The sequence below is a fragment of the Saccoglossus kowalevskii genome, chromosome 6 (genome assembly GCF_978046115.1).
Source record: "Saccoglossus kowalevskii chromosome 6, keSacKowa6.1, whole genome shotgun sequence".
NCBI classification, from domain to species: Eukaryota; Metazoa; Hemichordata; class Enteropneusta; family Harrimaniidae; genus Saccoglossus; species Saccoglossus kowalevskii.
The window spans coordinates 20,364,789-20,391,619 of NC_140646.1; the positions used below are offsets into that span (position 1 = coordinate 20,364,789).

Genomic DNA, 26,831 nt, shown 5'->3' on the forward strand with positions numbered 1-26,831 from the left:
ACGAGAAAGCAAAGAAGTAGCTGGAAACGCCTTAGTTTTGATAAATTAACAGAACAAACTTTCTTTTGGGTCTGACATGATACAAAAAGCACACCAAAAATAGAATTCTCCTGCTAAGCTATTGTCAAATAATGGTATTTGCACACGTACACACGCCAAATGGACTGCAAAAGATGCAGACATTTTTTTTTTATCTACCAGTGATGCAAATATGGTCTTTTCGATTAACAGAGGTATTCTGAATCCATCATGCACGGATAAATTCTTGCAGGACGTTTAAAAGTTGAGACTTGCCCTTAGTTGTACCAGAGCACTTCACACATGTATTGTGAAAAGATTTGAGTGTTTAGTATACATTTACCACTATTCCACAGTTTTGTAACACCCCCCCCCCCCCCCCCCACCCCAACCAAACATTCACCCAATCAAAGTTTACTCTAGCATATGGCAAAACAGACCATAGCTGGTTAGGATGATACTTCACATAATAGTTCCAAGACCCGAATTATCGTAGAGTACAACTTTTGAAAAAAAAAGTGAGATATCAAAAAAACTTGCACCCTGAATAGTTACAGGACTTGCATGAACATTGCAACTTCAATAAGCAGAAAATCATGCTCCAATAAACATTAAATATAAAAAAAATTATTATTGAAATGAATATATTATGTTTTTAAATACACTGTTTAACCATAGAAGGTGGTCTATGGTTTAATTATCAAAATAAATAAACTGGAATAATAGCACCAAGGTTTTTGGAAATATTACATTGCCCATTTCTTCTCGGTTGTTGTTTTTTTAGTTTGCACTACAAAGCATTAGAAATAGATACACTGCACATTGTTCATTAAAGACAGAATAAAAAGATATACCATATTTGCTCCATTAACCTTTTCACCGCCAGACTTTCTCAACCAAAATTCGTCTGCACTTTTTTTCTTATGTTCTTCAATATTTGTTAGTAATGAATCCTAATTTTGGAGCCAACAGACAAAATTTGAGTCAATTGTCAATTTTTACTCAAAAAAATTCGTCTATTTTTGTCCCATTTTTCGGAAGAAAAACATGACTATAAACATGACTATTTTGTGAATATATGCTGAAAAGAGGGAACTGGTAGCAAAAAGGTTAAGTAAATGATGTATTTATAATCAAAATACGTCGCACAAATAATGCAGTATACAATAAATGCAATTTTACGTTAAAGCAGGGGGGGGGGGCGTCACCTGTGCATGTGTCAGATGGCCATAGCGTGCCATTGTTTACAAATAAGCATCTACCCATGAGCCTTTGCATTGTTAGCGTGTGTTATCGTCGCTTGGGACTCAATTCCCGCGTGTATGCAGGTGTCAACCCTCTCGCTTTAATGGTCACTTCCAATACAACAAATATGGTACAAGTAAAGATGATATTGAATATTGTACATAATGTATTATAAATGGCAATACAGATGCATGCATACATGCATAGGTCCATTTTATTGTTTCTAGCTTCCAGAAACATTGATTATAATTTAAAGATCATGATTTTGAGAAAAATTGCGCTTTTGGTAGATTGATTACCGGTATATCAAAATCATGCTACCTTATTTGGTCTATTTAAAATGAAAATAACCGGTAATGGGTTAAAAAAGTTGGTACTAATGGATCAGTGCAAGTGTTTGTTTTTTTTGCTAGCAAATTCCTCTATTGAAGATACATTTCTAATTCAGCAAACGTGTTACATGTGTATATTGGAATAGACCGACTATGGGTTACAATGTCGCATGGTATTTTCATCCCAGTACATCATACAGTCTTCCATTTTATGCACCTGGTAGACTCATAATAAATCATATTGGTGACTGACGTTTTTTACAATTTCATTTACATCTAATACACAATTGGAATAGTAGCCTAATTATACAACTCAATATAAATAAATGTATCACTGAAACAGTTTCAAGCGGGGAAGTCGTCACCTGTGCATGCATCAGATGACCATTGTGTGTCAATGTTTACAACAAGCGTCTACCCATGAGCCTTTGCATTTTTAGCGTCTGGTTCAAAGCTACTAATTTATGACTAAAATAGTTCTCCATTTATATTTGCACCACAGCAATACTTGAAAGGGAGTACGCCAAAGTTCTTGAAATGTAATCTTGACCTAACTTTGAATGAGTCTACAGGTTTGATGAAGTAAATGAACATAATATCATGTATACCAGATTGTCATAAAAAACAACTTATTGTACTTGCAGACAGAAACATGAATATCAGACTGTACCACACAATGTACAGCCCACCATGATATGTATTATGAACTTTATATCAAATTGTATTTTTGGCATCGCAGAGATCAAATATCAATTTTTTTTCTTCATGTTATTCACTGGACAGAATAGAAATATCAATAAAACTGGCACCTAAAATAAATACCTTTCATACATTTCAAGGTATTACAGAGACAAATATTGTAAAATAACCCACAATGTTGTCTGTTTATAAGATACTGCATTTGTTCTAAGCGCTTTACGTAAATGACAATATATGTATATGGTCAAAAGTCATCGTCTGATAATCCAGAACACGCAAAAAGTGAACTATTTGGTTTATGTGCACTTCTATTGAAGATGTGCTTCTAATGGAGTAAATACGGTATATATTACATCAACTTTAGTGTATAAGCGACATACATGCAACACACAGACTTGTAAAACTTGACATCAACATTTTACAATAGACAATTTTCATAAATACACAAAAACAGATAGGTTCGTCAGCACTTGTCATGGTTTCAATATACGAAATAGAGATTACACTAAGGACTACAGGTCTCAAACTATGATTACATTTTCTACAGACAATGTAAAAACAAGCAGCCTCTAGGACTCTTGCACTACATTCAAATTAGAATGTTTTGATTGGCTAGGGATCCTTTTGGTATTAACATTAATTACCCACGAGTTTCTGCGGCTTAATTTTCTCAATCATGACCGATTTACCTGCAACATAGATCCCATTAGTTTGATTCAAAATAAGAGTGTTATTAGTATTTTTTTTTTTTCGGCACAGAAAGCTTAAATTCATTTACAGGTAGTAGGGACATTTTCTTGATGGATTAACGTCACAATGAATTCTATACTGGTGGAATTCATCCGACAAGGCACTGTGATTAGTCAAGTTCTTTTTAAATTTTGAAACATTATATAAAATGGGATGTATTCACAGAAATGCAGATAGATTCACTAAAAATATTTTCAAATAGTTGATTTTCCCCTACCAGGGCCTGATAATAACTAACTGTCAGTAATCTTTTCAAACAAAAACTTTACCTGCAGAAAAAATGTGAGCAAACCACGCCCTCCTACATTGCTAAAATATACCGACTGACCCAACATGACCTGGAAACGCAGCCAATCAGAGACTATAGCGTGCAAAATCCATGTACCAGTAACTAGTGAAACCATGGATGAAACAATGCAGTCTCTATGTAATCTACATTCTTTTTATACAACCATATATGGGTATTTGACAGACGGGACGTAATCTTGTACAGTAAAGTATTAACAGTTAATATGAAATATTAGATAATGTAAGACAAATATTAATTAATGACCCTATAAATTAATACTGAGAATTTCATTTCTATTCATTTGATTATGCTACAGGATTTGTTGAATTTTCAATCAAGTTAGGGATATATTAATGACAAATGTACAACTAAAACATAGCACAACTATTTCAGCCTTGCGTCGTAAAGAAATTATCGCAGGTATTTGTATTTTTTATCTTGCCCCACCACACATTAAAATTTGTTTTTGCAAATTTCTAAGCCAGTGAGAATTATTTCTTCACAAATGCCATAAAATCAGGAAAAAATTCCCAGTAGTGGAAATTAAATCCAACATTGAAGATGAGATGGACATCTTTAATAAAGCATATGTGCAAGATACCATACGATATTCTTGTGGCCCCCCTTTCATTTGGTGAATCGATCACTAATCATTAAACGGTTTCACATGATTCCAGTCAAAATTGAATAACTATAACTGGAGGGTTCAATTTGATGAACTCATACATGTATTTTATCCAGCACTTTTATATTTCAGAATGGCAATTTTACCGTGCCTGCGTGCATGGGTAAATGCCATGCTTGAACTTTCCAAAAAAACAATATATTATTGATATCAGAGGTACATTACTTGGGGTTTGTAACTACGGTGACATGATACCAAGATCCCATTCCAATTTCGCTCTCGCATAAGCTTTCCAACTTAGAAAAAATGCGAATGCGCATGCCCGAGGTAACTAGGATACTGGGATGTCCAGGTGGATCAAAATAGCTGCTCACGATATGACAGATTACGAGAACTATATTTTCTGTACATTTTCGATGTATTACATTTTTCACTATGATAGTGACAAGAAAAGTTTATTTTTTTCATTACAAACCTTGAACATTGACATGCGTCATGTCAGAAGGTCGTAGCCTCAGTCTCGCTATCTACGAGAAGAGACTTGAATGGGATCTTGACATGATGTCACCATACAGTACTATGCGAGTTGCAAACCCCAAGTAATGTACCTCTGTTGATATGTATAAATGATTAAATATGCAAATTAGATACCATTAACATGCAAATTGTCTACCATACTCGGACATTTAGCGAGGAAAAATACTAAACCCAAGAAATGTGTACAGTTAGTTGAAAATAGGAGTAGGTAGCCATCGTGAACCAACTACGAACAAGCCTGCAAGTACCCGACATAATCAACTACACTATCATGCATACCAGAATAAACAAATTGTCGACTGCATATTGTACTTTTAAACCTGGCTGTGATGCTGAACAAGACTTTGAATCAGATTAAAAATACCATGAAATATACAGCAAACTGGGAAAAACTTTCTTCCCATCTATGAGTCATCGATAGATGCAGACCATATACATGCACAAACATGGGGAATATCAGTGTACTCAGTATCAGTATTATAACTGGATATAAATATTGGCAGGACTACCAACATTTATTATTCACTGGGTATATGTCCAAGTATGGTAAATTTGAAGTATTTGCATATATTCTACCTATAGGTGGGAGGAATTGATAACTGCTTTGCATGAATAACAGCAATTGCTCTAATCATGATTATGAATATGATTATTAAAAGATGTAATACAACAGGTGTCAGCTCAAGTTGGCGGTGGAGTATGCGACATAAACCTCCTTAGGACGAGCTCTTTTAAAGCGGGTCGGCTTTCTGCATCAAACACGTCCTTAACGTTCCTAGAGAGTCTCATTTCAAGGTGTCTTTTATCTTTACCAATTCTCCAGCATATTCCTATTGCTGTTTGTAGTAGAGGTACTAGAAAGACATTACTTTCTACGTCATCATCGCTATCGTCAATTATTGAGTCAAGAGCTGCTTTGGCATAACTGTGCGCATGTGCATCGCTATCAATATGGCAGTAGGCAACCACAAGTGCACTGAGTGTCTCGATGACATTTGGATGGGTTTCTCCTAACAACTTTTCCTCCAGATGCAATGCATTCTGTAATACAGGTATCGCTTCTTGATATTCCCCAACACAGAGGTACTTATAAGCCACCTGGAGGTCTCGGTTGTAGAAAAAGTCTTCAAACTCCGGCGAAGTCCGAACATCTTCGAAGGTAAATATATGAGACAGATACTGTTCGAATGCTCTACTGCGCTCGGCAATTGTCTGAAGTTTGAAATTTCCAGTGATTGTTTTTCGAGGGAAAGCAATATTTTGCATCAGTTCTGGGAACTTTTTTCTGAGGGATTGATTGAGTGTGTAGAATTCTGAATAGCGTCTCTCAATCAATGCTTGTGATGAGTCGGCACCAATAGATCTCACAACAGCTACTGTATATGCCTAGAAAAATGAAAAGAATAGAGGTTCTAAAGTTCTACGGTTGTCACACTGTGTTGTTTATGGTTAATGTGGGTCCCATTACATGTGTACAACACATACAAAATACAATGTTTGTTTACATAAAATATGTGGCTATTTAACACATCTCCTGGCAACAGCCTCCAAAGTCAAAGTCAAAATTGTCATATTATCTCCACTGACGAAGATGTTGGATTGTACGCAAACTCTCGATGAAAATCACTTTCCGCCATGATGCATTTGCAGATTTTACTTGCAACAGTTTCCTTTGACCTAATGGGTCAAGTTGGTTATTACCCAATCAGAATGCTGTGTTGTACTGATGCAATTCTTCGGAAATTCCCGAAGACTTTCCGGTAACGCAATGCGGAAGTGAATTATCAATGTCGAAGTACGATCTGTTGGAATTGATTTCAGCGAATAAACGACATGGTTTTTCCAAAAAACTAGTAACTAGTCATTTTTGAGAGGTAAACTGAATATGGTATGAAATATATACCGCATTTTACTTGTATTACTAGTAACAGGTCATTGTCGAAGCGTAGTTTACGCACGGTTACCGTGGTCTACGCATTCGCAACATGTTCACAGCGGTCGATATCCATGATGTATCATAAAAACGATTACCAAGATTTGTTACGCAAGACCAAGTTTTAAATTAGTTGCATTTTGAAGGGGTGGGCGCTTTGCCGAATGTCACTCCAAATATAAAAATTGCGCAAAAGTGGGGGTGGGTGCTTGCCCGGGCATGGGCGCTAACGCGGTCGAGTACAGTATATCCCAAATGAATGGGGAAAATGACGTCAGAATGCAATGTGTTTAAAAAAACATCAAGTCATTTTAATGTTGTCTGCTTCAATAAAACTGGATTCTTCTCTAAGATAAATGTGATTGCTTTACGACTCAAAGTAATGTACTAGTATTTTTGTTTCCATTGTGTCCACTTCATGCCAGAGATGAGATTCAGGTGTGGTGGAAATGATTGATGCATTATTATAGCTAAAATGGCTGCCAGTCAGCCATTTTAGCTAATCTAACAAACAAAAGAATGTACCAGTACATAGCTGTCCAGTGATGACTATATACATAGTGTGAGTAGAAGTCCTGATATGTCAGATACATGGCTTCAGAACTTCATTTTAGAAAACAGTAAAACAAAATTATGTGCGTCAAAGTATATTATTTTAATATGTCTTTGAGGCAATCATTACCAGTTGACAACTTTTGGCCATGTTAAACATTATTACTAATATACATATATAAATGTGTTAGAACCAAGCAGTAGATCTTGAATTCAACAACTACCGTACATGGATAAATTGAACATGAATACAGTTGGCAATGGCACTCAAACACAAGTTAGCACCCAAACTCACAAAACCTATTGTGAATTGTCAGAGCCCCCGTCTTGTTTTCACATCATTTTACCATTGGTGTACATGCTACAGAATAATAATAGATACAGCTTTAAGGATGCTGTACACGTTTTTGGTATTGATTTTCTAAACTGATATTTTCATATAAAATATTTACTGAACCACACAAAGCTATATATTGATGGAAAGCTTATTTCACACTGGATATGAAATCGACAGTGTGTGTGTATGGACGTGTATAGTCACGTGATCTCTGTGTAAACACAGAAAGCCATTTTCGGTAAAAAAATAATTGAACCAATGAATAAACAAATTTAGTGGAACATTGGAAACAAAACAGTTTTTCAGACGACGCTCACCACCATTCCGCGTTAATTGAGATATATATTGACATGATAGTTGGAGAAGAAATGATAATTTAGCTATCTTGAAAAAACAATGCGATCTGGTTCTTTCCGGTATTCAGAAATTAGAACGTAATTTCGAAACAAATAGGAAAATAGAAAAATCCCAGCGCGGCTTGAGAGGGAACATATCGAAGAGTGTCTGTGCGAAAAATTAGTATAATGCGTCCACTAAAACTCGAGATCAAAGGCCTGCAGTTGCCGTGAATTGCTGTTTTGTTTTACCGAGAAAACGTCAAAGACAACTTAGCAACAACGTATCGTCGACTAACTCAAAATCCGTTTGTCCCATGGATCAAAACAAACTCATAACAAATAGTCATGGTATCTGTCTGTCATAATCACACAAATGTGTGGATATGCGTGGTCGCAATTGGTTATAAAGTACGAAATTATGCTCCCAAATCCAATAGGAAACACTGTTTCACGGCGTGACAAAGCCGCGCCAAAATGACATCATGATTTACATATTCATTAATACGTTGTGGGAGGAGACACTCCTTTTCTGGAAGACTCATTACCATACATTGCCTACCATGGAAGGTCATTCTCTTGCTCAGCTGCTGAACCAATAACCGTGGCTGAACGCACCACCAGAGTCAACTACATGTAGTTTTCTTTACAAGATTTTTGTTTTACTGCGCGAGATGTCTCGACGAAGATCTGTATTATCTGATTTGAATGACAATGAGGGGATAGAAGTCACAGCGAGTGCTGAACTGAATTGGGAGATGCGATCGCTTAGGTTTAAAGTTGTCTGTCAATCGGGCGGTGAATTTTCAGTTTGTTTGCTCCGTTATTATTTTGTTGATTTGTAAAATAACCTGTTCGCCATAAATCGTGTTTTCCGTTTTTTAGTTCCCAAAACTGTTGACAAAATTAGTGTGATGATTCTTTTTCCATCTTCAATGCGTAATACTTAGTACCGGAACAACTGCTGGCGGGGACTACTGCCGGTATCTTACATTCAGTTCACTTTCAATATCATGTATAACAAATCTAACTTCATTGAATCCGTCAAATTATTTATTGAGAATGTGAAGATAAAGAAAAATAAAACAGGTAAAACAAGGATGCTCACACACACGCTTTTACAGCTGCTTGTCTCGGGCTTTACGTGTAGCCAAGTCCGGGCCCAAGTGTTTCACTTCCGACTCATTGTGGTCGGAGTCCATGACACGTAATTTGGTCACGAAAACTAAGTCTGCCATGTGCTCAAATTTTCTACCTTCTGTTTATACCTCCATGGTCTGATCAATTAAATCGTGGAAGGTACCTTCCATGATTAAATTTTCATAGTAATCGCTTTACATACTGTCGACGTTCTTCTCAAAATTTCCTTGCATTTGTTTTCTTTCGTCACTGTCATAGTCGACCCCAAGACGGTTTCATAGTCGACTGCTTGAAGAGCGAGAAATTCAACGAAATTAAATTTGTGGACGATCGTAAATGGACTGCGTGTAACTTGTACCTCGGACTACTAATACTTGTATTACTAGTCTGAGCTTGTACTGAATGCAAGAGACCGTTTATATTTGCTATGGGTGGTGACAATTATGCAAATTATCTGTCTATTATGTCTTTGGCTGATTAATTAAAACATAGCTTTCAAAACAATGACATGTGCTTTTGTTTTTAATTAACAAAAATTGATTTTTACACCCTATAAAAACATTCAATTCACTTTTTTTCCTACTGAGTGTTTGCTCCTTGTAGTCCAGCATTGAAAAATACAAAAAAGTAGAATTTTGGGTTTCAAAGCAAAAACATAGTTAAACTCTGGTGACCTTGCCCTTTGTTATATAATATAATTCCCTTTAACATGTTTTGTTTCAATATAAATATGCATTGTCATAATTAATTTTCAGTACAAACAAGTTTTGGGGTTGAACCAACAGTGGGGAATCAGTCTACCGAATGTCCTTTAAAGATGTAAATATCTTACAAAAACATTGGTGCCTTATTTGTTTAATTATTTTAAGGGACATAATTTCCAGCTTTAATCAAAGTAATTCAGATATTTCAGTATAAAAACAAACAACGACAACAACAACGACAACGCCGGACAAAATTTTTCCCTTAATATACCTTTCCCTTCCATCTTTGATGGTACGGGCAAGGTAAAAAGGTGTACAGCATCCTTAAGCCCTATTTATATTAGTAAAGCTCTCACAAGTTTTTTGCTAACAGGGACCCAAAAAATAGATATGAACACTCTTGTATGTTAAAGTATTATCAAAATGAACTGAACTTACCACATATTTAGAGTGTCCATCTCCTACCGTTTTCGCCGATATGATTTCAAAATTTGTTCTCTCAGTATGTATTTTGCCACTGTGACGGTACCTTCCTGTGTTGTTGCTTTGCGTGTTTAGATCACATGGTCTGACGTATCCAGTGTCTGTTAAAATAGTAAAAGATATAATATGGTTTGAAGGAATATTCAAGGGGGTAGCAAGTGAAGAATCTAGTATTCTGTTTGTCAGAGGCCTTCTGTGCTGATATTTTCTAGACAAGACCAAATTCTAGGATGACACATTTGAGGGCAGACTTGCGGTTTTTAACAAGAACTCGAAAATATCACTTTTTACCAAAAATTACAAAAAATATTCATAGAAATTTGAGAATTAAAGATATCACAAAACAAACAAATCTAAGAGAGGTCTGCCCAAGGTACATATACACCAAGTATCAAAGCAATAAGGCTTGTAGTTTTCAAAAAGAAGTCTATTTAAAAAGTTTAAACAGATGATATGATATGATAAGCTCCACTCGACTAAGTCGACAGCAAAGCTAAAAATTTACTCTCGGACTACATTCAAATGAGAAGAAATTTTTATTGGCAAGAGGTGCCTTTTGGTTAAATATTCATGACTCGTGAGTTTCTGCACCATTCAGTAATATCATGACCGCTTTAAGTGAAACACAGATTCCATCAAATTTATTCAACATGTGTCAAATTAATTGTTTGCCAGTTGTATGAGTTGTATCATTACTGCATTTTGCTACAGAACATTTAAATTATTAAACCAATTTATTTTCAAGTAGCAAAGACATTTTTTTGGAAAAGCTATTCCGAGGCATTATTATTTGTCAAGTTGTTTTCAACCTTCAACATTCATAAATATTTTAAAAGACCTATAAAACTGATTAAAGATAAGGGATAACAGTGCTACAGTACTAGTATAGGAGCTGTATTTTGAATTCATCTGAAAAGAATATACATATCGTTTTAGCAAACCCAAAATGAAAATGCCCTTGTGTGAAATGAATTCAGTATTTTTTGATGTTTACTCAACATCCAAAATAGTAACAGTTTCAGTTGAGCGAAATGTACAATAAACATTCAAATTCAAAAGCTTTTCAGCAAGCCTAAATAGTGTTCAAATGCACATGGATTCACATAAATTCACTTCAAATTTCCGCGGGCTACAGTAAGAAACTTGCACAAATTCAGAATATCAAATATTTCAAATAATACTCCCAAGACTCCAATAAAGCTCTATGAATGATCTCAGAGTGCAAGTATAAGGAGTTGACCATTAAAACTACGGAAGGAGATATGGTAGAAACGTTTTTCTGAATCGTACACCCCCCTAGTTTCTAATGGTCAGCTCCTAACACAGTTTTGTTCTGGGCGAACATTCGTACACTAACAGTTTTGAGATAATTTTTACAAAACGGTATAAATTTTTACTGGAAAACTAATTATTATGCAACGCTGTGGACATAAAACAGACAAGCAGACACATGGTATTTTAGGGTCAGTAATCATATCGCAGTAAGCCATAAACAGCGATATATCTTTCCCTTGCAGGCTCAACAAGAATGTCTGCAATGTAAACAACGAGAGCTTTCTCACATAGCGTTTCAAGACGCTTCGAAGTAATAATGCAGACAGGCGCGTCTTCATTAAAAAGAGTAGTTTACCTATCGCTGTCACTTGTGGCGTTTTTGCTAACTCCTCGCCGGACGGACTATTGAACGTCAGAGTTCCACTAAAATTGAGTTCTAGTTCATCCTCATCCTCGCCAAGTTCCAATTCGCTTTCGGTATCGGAGCTTATAGGGTCGTCAATGCTGATCTCACATGGTATCTTCTTACGCGGTGTGGCCATGTTGTTTGCAAGAAATACATCATTTCCATTTGTGAAATAAACAAACGTCAACAAGATATCTGCTGCCGACTCCTATTCCAAACCTCATCCCTATAGCAGCTGTCAGCCATTTTGTCCCCCGTATGTTTGTTCGGTATTGAATAATGAGGTCAATGACCTTGTGTAATTTTAGTACCTTATGATTTGATATCATGAAATATAATGCAGTTGGATAGTCGGTATAACATGAAAACTCTGTATTATAAATTGTTTTATTTGTTGAAATAATACAGTAACATTTGGTATTGAGACTGGCCTTAATGAATTTTTAAATATATTTAAGCAACGTTGCAGAGAGATAGACTCGCAACAGTGGTCAACTGCAGTAAATGGCAGCCCAAAACTTGTAACATATAAATGTTTTAAAACCATTTTGGCTGCGAGAGTTATTTACGCAATTTTGATAGATCACATTTGTTAATGTGCTTTGTAAGTTTAGAATATCAGCACATACTTTACACATTGAGACAGGCAGGAGACAAAACGTTTCTAGAAATGAACGTTAACTGTAATTTTTATCGTGATACCGTTGAAGACGAGATTCATTTCCTGTTATGCGGTCCACTTTATTCTGACATAAAGAAAACATACTTACCAATTTATTATAATACTTAACCAGATCCAATTAAATTTAATAACTTAATGAAAACAAATAACAAACATTTACAGAGAAACATAGCATGCTATTTAATACAGACATATAATATACGAGATAGTATTTAAAAAATGTGTTTTTCTTTGCTTTTGTAATCTTTACTAGCATTCTTGTACTTATTATGTTTGTAACATTCTTTGTACATAAGGCCGGAGGCTTAAGTACTGAATAAATTATTATTAATTGAGCTACGGGAAGTGACAAACGTTTGTTGCTTACATTGGAAATAAAATTATGACTCTCACTACTGGGTCAAAAATTATTAATATAAATTTCTGCTTTGCTAAAATAAATACAGTCGATGTGGCATGTATGCTGGGCCAGTGGCGGCGGCACCATGTCCCCCACCCCCACCCCCACGATAAAACAAGGTGAAACACTCATCTATATACTAGTATTTGTCACCTAAGTGTACCATCAAAATTTGCTCCCCAAAATGCAGGAAACAGCGTTTCAGAGGGTCTAGATTTAAAAAATTTCCCGGGTCGAGTAGTCACTATTTCTTTGAAATCGGTCAGATGGTGAAGCCGTACAAAATTATGACGCCAACATCATATAGGCACTATCATGGAAAATAACTCATTCCTGAAATTCGCATGAGAAAATTGGATTTCAATATACATTGTATTCGCAAAAGAATGCAACTTATATGCAAACAGAGACATTCTATATGCAACAGCCAAATCCTGTATATATGGATTCCAAGATATGACAAACTATACAAAATTCATACAAATAATGAGTAATAAGAACACTTCATAATCAACTTGAAAGAAACTATGTAGTACATTGAACAGTGTTACAACATAAGGAATACATTATAAACTACATATGCTCTATTCTTACATATTGAAAATTGTCTCACCTTTACTATTCACGGATAGTTTTGTGATCGCTAAACTATGTAAAAACGCACAGTCCCTCTATCCATCTATAGACGGACTGTGCTTTACTTTATTCTATTCTACATGGCGCCCTCTAGAGACCTGGCAACCCCACGGCCATCTTTTCCCACTTGCAAGTAACTACAGCGGGCGCACAAGATTCGTACGGGGATATAGTGAACTCTCTAGGATATTCCCCATGAACATGAAATGCTGAATTGTTGAGTTACGGACAGTTATGAACGTCGAGTTACGAAAACATAGAGTTACAAAAATGACCATATTTTATAAACCACGCCCACTTTTATAAAACTACGCCCAAATAGTAACTCGATGCTCGATTAACAATTAACAGAACTTCGAGTTACGGGCAACATAGAATTTTTGCTTTGTTAAACGTAGTATATTTCCCGTAAATCGAAGGTCGGTTAACTGACAAATACAATTCGAGTTACTACATTTGAACGTTAAGCAAAACAAAAAATGATGTTGCCCGTAACTCGAAGTTGTAATTCGATGTTTGCGTAACTCGATGTCCGTAACTTGGAACAATTCAGCATCCCCACGAACATTGTAATATAGCGAGGGACTTTATTATTGGCGCTATCAAATGATCTAATGTTATGAAAACGATTTGCTACATTTTGTGACAATCTCACTTTCCCTAGCGCCACTTAATTTTGGACTAGTTCATTTTTGTCTAGGTACGTACTATGGCTAAGTTGTCTGTTTTCATATTGATTCGTCAACATTGATGTTTTTCAACCCGAATACATTTAAATCATTTATTTAATTTAACACTTTCCGAACCTTAGTACAATATAAAATAATTAAGGTGTAATAAGTGTTATAACAAATATAATTCGCCAATGTTGAAAGCAATATAATATTTCATCAAAATTTGATGTTAGATCGAGAATATCGAAAATCATTTATTCTCAAATGTCAGCATAAAACAAAAACAATTTTCGTCACACTGAATAATCTACATGCAACAGAGACTGCCATTTGCCGACTCAACCGTTTCGTCAAACTTTGAATAATGCCACTTTTTTAATTTGTTAAAATGTGAATATATCGTCAAACTTGATGAAATTATCTTTATTGTATCAGTGTAGTATATCGTTTTTATTTCAGTCAAACTTGACGATAACTCGAAATTCGGTTAATAACTGTTAAATTGCACATCGAGTTACAATTTAGGCGTGATTTCGCAAAAGTGGGCATGGTTTCTAAAATATGGGCGTGGTCAATTTCGATGTTCACAACTCGATGTCTCGAACAATTCAGCATCCATACCAGAACAGTGACCTGTATTGCAATACTACAGATTGAGTTACTTTGTTTCGTTCACGGTGAGTCGGTTTAAACATTTTTTTATTTTAGTCACGATTACTACACGGTTTTTCACCGTGTTTGACGGTGTAGCCGCATTCTCCGACCAGCATCACAACGAGTCTCAGTAGTATTGGGGGGGGGGAGCCGGATTGTTCATGGCTGTGATATTGTTATCAACTTTTTTTAAATATTTTTGTGTATTTTTGTTGTTGAATGTTTCAGAAAACACCGTCAGGGTGCCAGTGGAATTTATGATGTTTTTTTATCATGTTAGTGCTTCTATGCTTTTACATACTCTTCGATTTTATAATTCTGCAAAACAATCAGGGTTCCCCCATCCTCAACCTTCGCCCTTGAATATTTTGGAGAGCCTAGGGGGTCTATTCTAATGGCCGTCAACCGAATGTCTTGAATGTCAACATCTCAGCTTTTCTCTAGTCTTTCTGTCGCCACAAAACCCCAAGCGTCATTCCAATACTGCTGGTGAGTATAGCGAAAGCTTTCGGAACAATCACGAACATAAACATGATAATTTAGCTCTGGCATTCGCATTGATTCATTACCATGATACACGATCATCGATTCGACGATTGTTGATTCATTGAAATTGACAACATTTTGTTATAAAAGCAGAACCTCGACAGCCACAACGGGTGGTATATCGTATACGCGCGATTATATCACTGGTCCTAACAGTGTAATTACAGAGAGCGCCGAAATACACTTATCTTGAAAACCTATAATTTCCCTTGTAATATTGCAATATTCCTTGGAACATTCTAGTGGCGTTTGTTCCCATCAGTTGGCGCCCATGAACACAACCATTGTTACATGGGGGTGATGGGTGCTTGGACTCTTGTCTCAAAATAAGCTTAGGAAATTGTGTCTAAAATTGCAATTACCATCATGGGATTTTCTCAATTATTTGCCATATTTTGGGTGTAAAACAGTAAATTTAACAGAAAACACTTCGGCCCTTTGCCTGAAATGATTGAACAATTGAAAAAAATACCAGCAAATTGCTGATGTTAGCATCTGAATCATTGTGAGGGACAATCATGTAATATTATCCAATTATATTATACCAGTTTATTGATGGTGTTAATCCATCGATTTGATTGGTCCAAACACAAAATTTGCATATGCAATCCATGGTATATTGGCTGATAATGCACGGCTAAACCAAGTGGCCCTGGAACATGAATTGACTACAGGTTTAATACGGAAATACATAAAACTGGTATTATTTGATTTTTAGGGAAATATAGTGGTTGAATTTTGGAAGAATATTGAAAAAAATACTGAATTAAAAACATCTGAAAAGTTATATAACTATAATATTGCTTTTTGTTAATGGTGGGATCCAAGTTGTGAGCGTCGGTCGTTGGGTGATTGTCGTTTGCCACACAAACCTAAACCACCGTCCCTCAACACCGTGAGGTGCCTACACGAATGCCAGAACGCTATGTTCTCAGTGTTGTTTTTTTGAGATGGATTGCGAACTTCCAACAAAGAAAACATGATCTTTAAGTACAAAATATAATTGAGGGATTTAATGACATAAAAATGCAAAAAACTACGAGTCACAGGCAAAAATGTATGCCACCAATAACAACCGGTGTCCGGTAGCGGCAGCTGACAAAATCTCGCGAGATGCATGAAAGACGCACGTCGAACGTCTGCCGCAAAAATCAAACGATTTGATTTTGAACTAGAATTTCTTTATTTCGCAGCTTACATTGACCAGCCAATCTTCGACAGAGGAATATTGCTTCCGAATACCCTTACTTAATCGAAATTGCCTATCATCAAATGTGGACAGCACATTATTAAGCATGGAAATGTCCCTGAAATACTTTCGCGTTTGTCGAATCCCACGCGATGTTTGACGCGACTGCGACGCTATGACCTTTGTTTGTCCTGTTTTTACGTTCGATTTCACGCATAACGCGTGATTCTCGAAGTGAACGGAAAATGGTCTATTGCCATCTGTTTAAAAAAACACGGGACAACGCAGGATTCGACGACGATATATGATATTGTAATTCTCCACTATGGGTAAATAAATTACAGGAGATGATGAAGGTAATTTCGAAAGCTAAAGATTTGTGCCGAGTGTACACCAACCACTGTATTAGAGCGACGGCGTGCAAAGTCTTTCGGCCGGAGTTGAGACAAGGCATATCATGTACGTGTCACAAAAACGATGCGATCTTACACCATCAAACTTACCCCAGAACAACAACAAAACTTGTCAGTCATACTGTCACAAAACTTTGGTTATACCAAAGGTATCCAGGTCAGATGTTGGAACTGAGGTCGCTGTGCCGGTCGCCGTTCATGATACACCGCGTCCTGCCGCGTCTCAAATTTCTGTCGAACCAATTACCGCTGAACGGCAAATATCCACAGTTACAAGTAGTATGATGAGTCACAAAACCGGTTTATTTCACAACTGTACTTTCAATGGGCAAATTAGAGTCCAAATTGTACAAAAACCGGAATGAAAACGTGGAAAATCCGTTGTTTAAATAATCCAAACTGTACACGACCCTGTATTTCAAATCGCGTTGTGCGTCAGTGAAAGGTCAGAAAGGTCATCCTTTGTTATGCTAATTTGTGTGTTTACGCTGCTCTATTCAATGTGGATATGTTTCTTTTTCATGTGGACTAAAAATTAGTTTGTATTCAATTTGAACTGTGTTGCGCATGTAATTTTTGTATGCATTCAGCGTACAACTACATACTATTCTTATAAATATTCATGTTTAAGGGCCATAATCATGATCTTTTAGTAGATGAAAGTAAACTTTTTTTTTACTACTTTTATCGAATTGTCAATATACTGGTATAATATACTAGCAATAACCCCCGCCGAAGTTGGGTATACTACTTGTTATTGCTCAATTCACTCCATATATGTACTCGCCTGCGGCTCATGCATATATGTCGTGAATTGTGCAATATCTGGTGGTATACACGCCTTCGGCGGGGGTTATTGCTTAAGTAACTCACATGTTATATTGGGGATGAAAATTCAAATTTGAGTTGTAAATTTGACTGAATATTACGAGACATTGTCCAATGAAAACACTTCAGTGATCATCATAGTGTAATAAGGGACGATCTTGCATAAGCCCAGAAAATGTAATTCTTCTTGGAGGGGGGGGGGGGGTTACAATGTACAAATGTACCTGATTTTTTTTTTTTTGATGTTCAATTTTGGGCCTGTATCATATCCACTGAATATGCCTGAAATGGTAAATCAAGGAAATTTAAACCAAGTGAAAATTAGTCATTTTACAGTAATCGAATGTTATTTTCCTTGTGTAGTGTCAATAATTATTTCTGTCAAAAAACACTAATGTACTTTTCCTTGATGAAATTGATCCAATGTGCCACACGATTTAATGTCTCGATGCTGGTTTGACAATCCCTAGGAGTTTTGTCCCGTTGAAAGTTTGACAAATAAGTTGCAGCATGGCTAATGGAGACTTGGCGACTTCAGCATGTAGGATGATACTATAGTTGGTAGAAGCACATGTAGTTGGCCATGGGGTTTCCAACTCAAAGTATCAGGAACTGGCAACAAATTGCCAAAATAATAAACTTAATTAACAAATAGCAAAATATACACTCACACAATTCAGGTTAAATTAAGTTACCGAGAAATGATCCTGTGACAATAACTTTTGTTGGGTGTCATATTAAAATTTTACATGTTAGGTAAACATTTTAATTTAAAAAATTAAATATAAATAATAAAAAATCATGATAGTTATTGTACTCTTGGCATTCATTCATTAATTTGTCTTTATTTACAGAATACATACAGACTGCTGAGAAATAAAGAACACAGATGAGAAACATGTCTTACCTGATTGGGACTGTTGACTGAAAGCTCTAATAAAGAATGCAGTGTCACCGTACTCTTACTTCCAGCCAAGTCAGATCTGTGAGCGAGGAACTATTCATTGCAATATTACAATGGAAGAAGTGTTCTGTGTTGAAGATGAGGTGAAGAAGGCATCGTCTATGTCTAAACACCTCTGGCGGAAAGAGGATTTACAACCTGATTTGCATGCAGCAGAGAAATCAGCCCAATGCTACAACCGTGATATGGCACAAGGTACTGTCGTGACTAGTAGGCTGCAGAGACACTGTCAGAGACTGCATACAAGCGTGCAACCTTGCGAGTGTGAACAGTGTGATAAATCCTTTCTGGGTCTTGCTAAACACACACCGCATGCGTGTGCCAAGGCAAATGAGATAGTATACCAGTGCACACACTGTTCACAGTCGTTCACTATAGAATGTCGTTTAAAAAATCACGTATGTGTTCATGTTGCCAGTGACCATTGCAAGTTTACACCTACAGTACAGAGTACAAGCCAACATGAAATTTTCTCAGATGATTTGCAAAACAACTTTCCCATGGAAACGTTGGTAAGCACCGAAGATGATCATGGAATGAAAACTTTGCAGTATGAAATACCTGGGAAAAGTGTTTTGCGTGAATTCCATTGTGAGGCACCTATGGAGGAAAGCCATAGCAATGTTACTGGTAATATGGAAGAGGGACAATCATCTCTTGAAAAATCATTACAATGCAAAAACAAATTTTTACGTGAATCTCAATATGACATTCATGCAAATACAGTTCCACCTGCTGTTTTTTATGAAAAACACCCAGAACAAAAACATTCTAGAACAAGAGAAAAAGTCTTACAGTGCGGACAATGTGGTAAAAGATTTGCAAGTCAAAATCAACTGAAAGTACATATGCGTATTCACACTGGTGAAAAACCATTCCAGTGTGAAGTTTGCAAGAAGTGTTTTGCCTACTCTAACGTTCTGAAAATACACATGGGTACACACTCACGAATAAGGCCGCACCAGTGTGGCATGTGTGGAAAAAGCTATGTTGTACCAAGTCAACTGAAAACTCATATGAAGTCTCATATGAGGGAAAAACAATACCAATGTAGGCAGTGTAAAAAGCTTTTTCCTTTATTAAGTCAATTAAATTTACACAAGAAAACACATACTAAAGAGAGTGTATTTCATTGCAAACAATGCCAGAAAAGCTTTTCTCAGCGGCGACGACTTGAAGCACACATGAAAGTTCACAATGACGAGAAACCATATCAGTGTGACCACTGCGAGAAGAGGTATGCGCAGCAAACTCAGTTGAAAGTGCACATGAGAACTCATACCGGTGAAAAACCATTCCAGTGTGAAATATGCAAGAAGTGCTTTGCCTATTCACACGTATGGAAGATACATATGGGCACACATACACAGGAGAGACCACATCAGTGTGTACTGTGTGGAAAAAGTTATGTACTTCCAAGTCAGCTTCGTGCTCATATCAAGACTCACACTGGGGAAAAACCACACCAATGTAGACAATGTGGAAAACGTTTTTTATTACCAAGTCAGTTGAATACACACATGAAAATGCATGAGAAATCTTTATTTCAATGTGCGCAGTGTCATGAAAGCTTTACTTCTCAAAACCGTCTTGAAGGACATGCTAAGATGCATTTGGAAAATCCTATTGAAATTCTCAGTACATGTATGGTCACTGAAGAGGCCCCTCTAAATGAAACATTACATGGTGAACAGCTTGGTGATATATGGCCCCATAATCAGACACATACGGTGCAAAACAATAATACCAACAAACCATTGAATCATGAACAACCTAGGGACAGATTTCATCGTGAACCGTTCCTTGGGATGTTTTTTAAGAAAGCACGTATGAGGACAGAAGAAAAAATGGTTCAGTGTGGTCAATGTGAAAAACGATTCGCACATCGAAATCAACTGAAAGTGCATATGAGAATCCACACCGGTGAGAAACCATTTCAGTGTGAATTGTGCAAGAAGCGGTTTGCCTATTCAAATGTTTTAAAAATACACATGGGTACGCATGCACCTGAAAGACCACATTGCTGTGTACTGTGTGGGAAAAGTTATGTACTACCAAGTCAACTGAAAGTACACATGAAGGCACATGAGAAGGAAAAACAACATCAATGTGAACAGTGTCAGAAGTGTTTTTCATTACTAAGTCATTTAAATGCACACAAGAAGACGCATATTAAAGAGAATGTTTTTCAATGTGGTCAATGCCAGGAAAGCTTTCCTCGGCGCAGACAACTTCAGTCACATGCTAAATTGCATGCAGGGGAGAAACCGTTTAAATGTGACCACTGCGAAAAGAGATATGCTGATAAACCTCAGCTGAAAGTACATTTGAGAACTCATACCGGCGAAAAACCATTCCAGTGTGAAATATGCAGGAAGAGCTTTGCCTATTCACACGTATGGAAGATACATATGGGCACACATACACAGGAGAGACCACACCAGTGTGTACTGTGTGGAAAAAGTTATGTAATTCCAAGTCAACTCAGTGCTCATATCAAGACTCACACTGGGGAAAAACCACACCAATGTGAGCATTGTGGAAAACGATTTGTGTTACCAAGTCAACTCAGCGCTCACTTGAAGACGCATATAACAAGTGAAAAACCATTCCGATGTGACCAATGTGGCAAGTGTTTTGGGATACAAGGTCGGCTGAACGCACACATGAAAACTCACGGCAACATTATTCAATCGCATGGGGCACAGTGTCCTGAAAATTGTTCTCACAACACTGGTCTTGAATCGCATATGAAAACACTTTCAACTAGTACTGCAGGAAGGCCTCAGAACAAACAATTACTGTGTGGACAGTGTAAGGAAAGATTTCCAGATGAACTTCTTATGAGGGTGCACATGGACACCCACCACAGTAATGTCACTCAAGAGAATAGTCTGGAAAAACAATGGCAGTGTGAAAAGTGTGGTGATCAATTTCCCAATGAAATTCATTATTTAGCTCACAGAGAATCTCTAAACTGTACTAATAATGCAAACATAGTTGCAAAAGAGTGTACATTTCAATGTGCACACTGCCAGAAGATTTTCTCCCAAAAGAGCCAACTTGAAGCACATGCAAAAGTACACAAAGAAAATAAACCATTTCAATGTGATCACTGCGAGAAGAGATATGGCCAACAAACTCAGCTGAAAGTGCATATGAGAACCCATACTGGTGAAAAACCATTTCAATGTGAGCTATGCAAGAAGAGCTTTGCTTATTCACATGTATTGAAAATACATATGGGCACACATACTGAAGAGAAACAGCATAAGTGTGTACTGTGTGGAAAAAGTTATGTACTACCAAGTCAACTCACCGCTCACATGAAGACGCATACAGGTGAAAAACCTCACCAATGTACTCAATGTGGGGAAAGTTTTGTGTTACCAAGTCAACTAAATACACACATGAAAATGCATAGTAACAAGGTCAAATATCAATGTCCAGAGTGTCAAGAGAGTTTTTCCGATGAAAGCCTACTCAAAATACATGGTAAAATGCATGTGAAACATAAATTTGATGTGCGTATGACAACAGATTCTTCTGATGCTGCAGATAGTTCTCAAGAAAAGGCATTACAATGGGAGGAAAGATTTTCAAATAATGTTCATCCGAGCGGTCATGTGGAAACACACCAGCGCAGTAAAGATACACAAGAGAATCTACAAGGAATAAAATTAGGATGTGAACAGTGTGGTGAACAGTTTTCACATGAAACGCATTATCAAGCTCATATAGAAACTGGTTACTGTACTGGTACTGCAATGAGGTCTGTGGAAAACAGTACTTTTCATAATACACAATACCAGAATAATGTTTCACAACTTGAACTAGAAATACCTGCTCAATTGCAAACAAAGAGAAAACCATTTAAATGTGACCATTGTGAGAAGAAATATTGCGATCAAGCTCAGCTGAAAGTGCATTTGAGAACTCATACCGGTGAAAAACCATTCCAGTGTGAAATATGCAAGAAGTGCTTTGCCTATTCAAGTGTTCTGAGGATACACATGGGTACACACATAGAAAAAAGACCACATCAGTGTGTACTGTGCGAAAAAAGTTATATGCTACCAAGTCAACTCAGTGCTCATATCAAGACTCACACAGGTGAAAAACCGCACCAATGTTTGCAATGCGAAAAGAATTTCATCTCAGTAAGTCAGCTGAAGATGCACATGAAAAAGCATTCTACAGAACATAGCTTTCAGTGTGCCCTGTGTGGAGAAAGTTTTTCCCACAAGAGCAAACTTGACGCGCATATTAATAAATTTCATGCCGATGAAAAACCGTTTAAGTGTTCATACTGTCTGAAGGGGTTTGAGTACAAATCTGAATTAACAAGACATATGAGAACACATACGGGTGAAAAACCATACCAGTGTGGGGTATGCCAGAAAAGTTTTTCTTATTCCAATGTGCTGAAAATACACATGGGTACACACACCCAGGAGAGGCCACATCAATGCGAACATTGTGGAAAAAGCTTTGTACAACCAAGTCAACTAAAAACACACATGAAAACACATACTAGAGAAAAAATACATTTTATAAATCAGAAAATATTTGACCAACAATGTAAAATTAGTGAGCACGTTAACAAATACACTGGTGAGAAACCATTTAAATGTGAGCTCTGCGAAAAGCGATACTCCCAGCAAAATCAACTAAATGTGCACATGAGAATCCATACGGGTGAAAAGCGATATCAATGTGAAATATGCAATAAGAGTTTTGCTTATTCACATGTATTGAAAAAACACATGGGTACACATACTGAAGAGAAACCTCACAAGTGTGTACTGTGTGCAGAAAGTTATTCACTACCAAGTCAGCTCAGTGCTCACATCAAGACTCACACTGGTGAAAAAGGACATCAATGTAGACAATGTGGGAAGTGTTTTCTGGTTCTAAGTAAGCTGAATGCACACATGAAAACGCATACAAGTGGAAATCCGAAGAATGTGTACCAGTGTTGTAACTGTGGTAAAAACTTCAGGATAAAAGGAGATCTCTTGACACACTCCTGTGTAGATATTAGTAGTATGATTTACCAGTGTGAATATTGTGCACAGTCTTTTACACAGCTACCTCATCTAAGAGAACATCTATGTGTAAAGTATAATGCTGACAAACCACATACGTTCCTCGATGAAACGTGTATTCGTACTTGGACTGTAGGTGTGGAGGGAAACAGAAGTAGCAAGAAATACGCAAGCAAACCAGGGATACATTTGCAACCAGGTGCTGAAGACAGCCTTATGGATGTTGTGGAAATACAGAAAGGAGTGCTTGATGGCAGTGGTGTTGAATTATTTAGGTTATCATGCGCGTACTAAATCTACAAGTTCCTGTTGTGTAGTTTCATGCCAAATAACAGAAATTTTAATCTTATATGAACAAAGTTGGCTACCGTACTTTGATGAGTCGAGTGATCCATCGCAGAGAATTGTCCGTGTTATCTTATTCCTTCAGGAGAAGTAGCAAAACCCGAGAGAATATCTGAGACAAGAAAACAAACACTGCGGGGAACAGGAGGTTGTCGAACAAACGTAGGAACGAACACGGCCTTCGCATCAAACCGAGATGCACCGTCCCCTTGACGTAAAGGGTGTCATTGATACTAGTAACTAAACCGTACTACTGTAAAATATTTTATTTTCACTTGGAATTCATTTTCGCTGAAGGGTTGATTCAGTGGAAATAAAGTGCAGTGAATATACTTTTTTCCTATGTTCAACTCATCAAAAGTCAGTGAAAATAAACTCCATATAAAACACCCAAATTATATTTTATACTACTAGTATATGGAGCAAAACATTTAAACACCCTTTAGTGAAACTGTTAAAGAAAAATACCCCCTATTCTGAATGTAATTGAATTCTTTGAAAAATTGATATACTTATTCCAGGTTTTTGGGTGATAATCATGATATTGATGTATTTTTTATATGGAATACAAATTTTATTTTATATCTATGATCTGCACAATTAATGACACCGGTTTTCGCAACTGTCTTCAATAGGATTGTGTATGTATGTCAAATGCATAGTTTTTTTACGCAAAGTTTGACTGTGTGGTCGTGATGACCACTTTTATTTATCTAGAGTTGTTGAGAGATAGTTATCTTTTTCTATTTGAGAAATTTTGCCATAAGTCATGACCTACTTGTGATTTTTGATTTTATACAGTTTTTTTTTATAATTTGACTCAGTACCATGTACTCCACATTTATTGCACTTTACTGTTTCTCACAGCTAAAATTGAAAATCGTTTTGTATCTGTCTTATATTTATAAAAAAAGTTTAATGTGGTTATTTTTTTTTTTGCTATCAATAACTTTTCTTGCTACTGTCTTTCATGTATTAGTTTTCTTGACAGTTTTAACAAATGTAAATACTTAATACATGTTTGAATCATTTGAAAGTTGTATACTGAAAATAATGATGTTCAATTTAACAACTTTTAAATATGTAACAATTTAGTCTAAAGTTCAGTTATTTGGAATTTTATCTGATGAAAAATATGCAACTTGACAACTGAGTGCTTCTCAAAAAACAAAATTAATCATGTACCCAGAACTGCCACCTACCGTACATGTAGTACCCTCAAGACAGATCAACAGACGTATTTATGTTTATTTTTGATGTAACATGCTTACATACTGTACTATACCATCTGACTTGTCTGTTACTGTCACCACTATAATGTTCCGAACACCAAAACGGCAACATTGCCAGCGAAGTTGTTGACTGGTTTGCTAAGTGCGCCTGGAGATTGTTACGCGATTAGAACAAGTTGGGTTAATCCAACCTCAACAGGAGATGTCAAACTAATAATGGGGTACATTGAATATAAATAGAAGGTCACAACCCAATTGCTTTTCAATTTATTTCATTCAAGCATGTATATGTCTGGTGCATGTCATAACACTCATATTTGAGTGCATTTATCCGAACGACCAACGCTCATGAAAGTGGTTTAAACTAACCAGTTCTAATCATGTAACATTCTTGAGAAGGTCATAACAAACCAGTCAGCGACTTAGCTGGCAATGTTGGTGTTTGAAACAAAATGGCGATGACAGTAAAAATGTCACTAGAAGCTATCATCCTAATAACATTCTGTAGTATGTTAGACGGCGATGGTTACCATGACTACACATGACAATAGGATGCGAGTCCCGTATAAACAAAGATGGTGACTTTGATTTTTGTGTAGATAACTGAGTACAAACATGACTCTATTTCACTGTATTATGATAGGAATGAGGAATAAATAAGGATGGGTTGTGGGTCTTGCACATGCATGGTGTGGCATACACTACCTTTTAAAAAAATGTATCTGGTTTCTAGATGAAAATTTCAAGTAATAATAGATGATTTCCATTTCACTGCCAGTTCTGGCATATTGTGTGAAAGACTCAGACCGAACGTCTGTTACAAAAATCAAGCAATTTGATTTGGAATTTTTTTTTTACTAACACGATGTTGAAATTCCAATCTTTGAGAGGAGTGCTGGTATATTACAATGAGATATCATTACTTCATCAGAACTCACCATCATCAAATGTGTACAGCACATTATTGAGCGTAAAAATACCCCGAAAATACTTTCACGTTTCAACGTTGAATCCCATGCGATGTTTGATGTCACTAACCTTTGTTTGTCCTGTTGTAAATTCGATTTCATGCATAATGCAGGATCTCATAGTGAATTTTCAAAAAATGTTTTGTCTTGTGTAGTTGTGGCAATTTTTAAGTGGAGAGGTTTGTAAACAATAACACAGTATTGAAGTATGAACAAATTCAGTCTACTGGCGATTGTCGAAACTCTATGGAAATGAACAATTTCTGTAAAACATATTTTCTGCATTATTCAGATAAAGTTTTTTATATCAACATTACCACAGTTTGGAAACAACTTAAGCATTTTAATAGCTAATTCCTTTTTGTACTTTGTTAATAAAATTAGTGAATTTAAAAAGTATGTCTATGTGCATTTCATCATTATTATTATGATATGAAGGTACGTGTACCATACGTATCTCAAACAAGTTTGTAATATGAAAATTTTCAGTGAATATTCAAATTGTAAACATGGCTATCCTATGTCTATGCTAGATTCAATTCAATACTCTTGTGGTATTCCGTTGCTTCCAATATTGCACTGCACTAGGGCA

The 26,831-nt window shown here is 36.4% G+C and overlaps 2 protein-coding genes across 2 annotated transcripts; one reads left to right on the forward strand and one right to left on the reverse strand.

The window, feature by feature from the left end:
• Window positions 1-5,104: 5,104 nt before the first annotated feature.
• Window positions 5,105-11,894, reverse strand: LOC100371294 (sorting nexin-21-like). The gene is made up of 3 exons (XM_002731419.4): window positions 11,610-11,894; window positions 9,935-10,080; window positions 5,105-5,881 (listed from the first exon to the last, which is right to left on the reverse strand). Exons 1-3 carry the CDS (start codon window positions 11,794-11,796, stop codon window positions 5,177-5,179), a joined length of 1,038 nt encoding a protein of 345 aa, XP_002731465.2. The 5' UTR covers window positions 11,797-11,894; the 3' UTR covers window positions 5,105-5,176.
• A 3,173-nt stretch (window positions 11,895-15,067) lies between these two features.
• On the forward strand, window positions 15,068-26,638 carry LOC100371447 (uncharacterized). Its single transcript, XM_078013574.2, has 2 exons — window positions 15,068-15,195; window positions 18,537-26,638. The coding sequence occupies exon 2, from the start codon at window positions 18,700-18,702 to the stop codon at window positions 23,986-23,988; it is 5,289 nt and encodes a 1,762-aa protein (XP_077869700.2). The 5' UTR covers window positions 15,068-15,195; window positions 18,537-18,699; the 3' UTR covers window positions 23,989-26,638.
• Window positions 26,639-26,831: the final 193 nt, after the last annotated feature.

What these genes read in the sequence shown, in the direction of transcription:
- LOC100371447 (XM_078013574.2), top strand. Translation starts at nt 18,700, where the DNA reads ATGGAAGAAGTGTTCTGTGTTGAAGATGAGGTGAAGAAGGCATCGTCT.
- LOC100371294 (XM_002731419.4), bottom strand. Translation starts at nt 11,796, where the DNA reads ATGGCCACACCGCGTAAGAAGATACCATGTGAGATCAGCATTGACGAC. An exon ending in GCCACAAGTGACAGCGATAG is followed by an intron (nt 10,081 to 11,609) that starts GTAAACTACTCT and finishes CTATTTTAACAG; the next exon opens with ACACTGGATACGTCAGACCA. An exon ending in ATGGACACTCTAAATATGTG is followed by an intron (nt 5,882 to 9,934) that starts GTAAGTTCAGTT and finishes TCATTTTTCTAG; the next exon opens with GCATATACAGTAGCTGTTGT.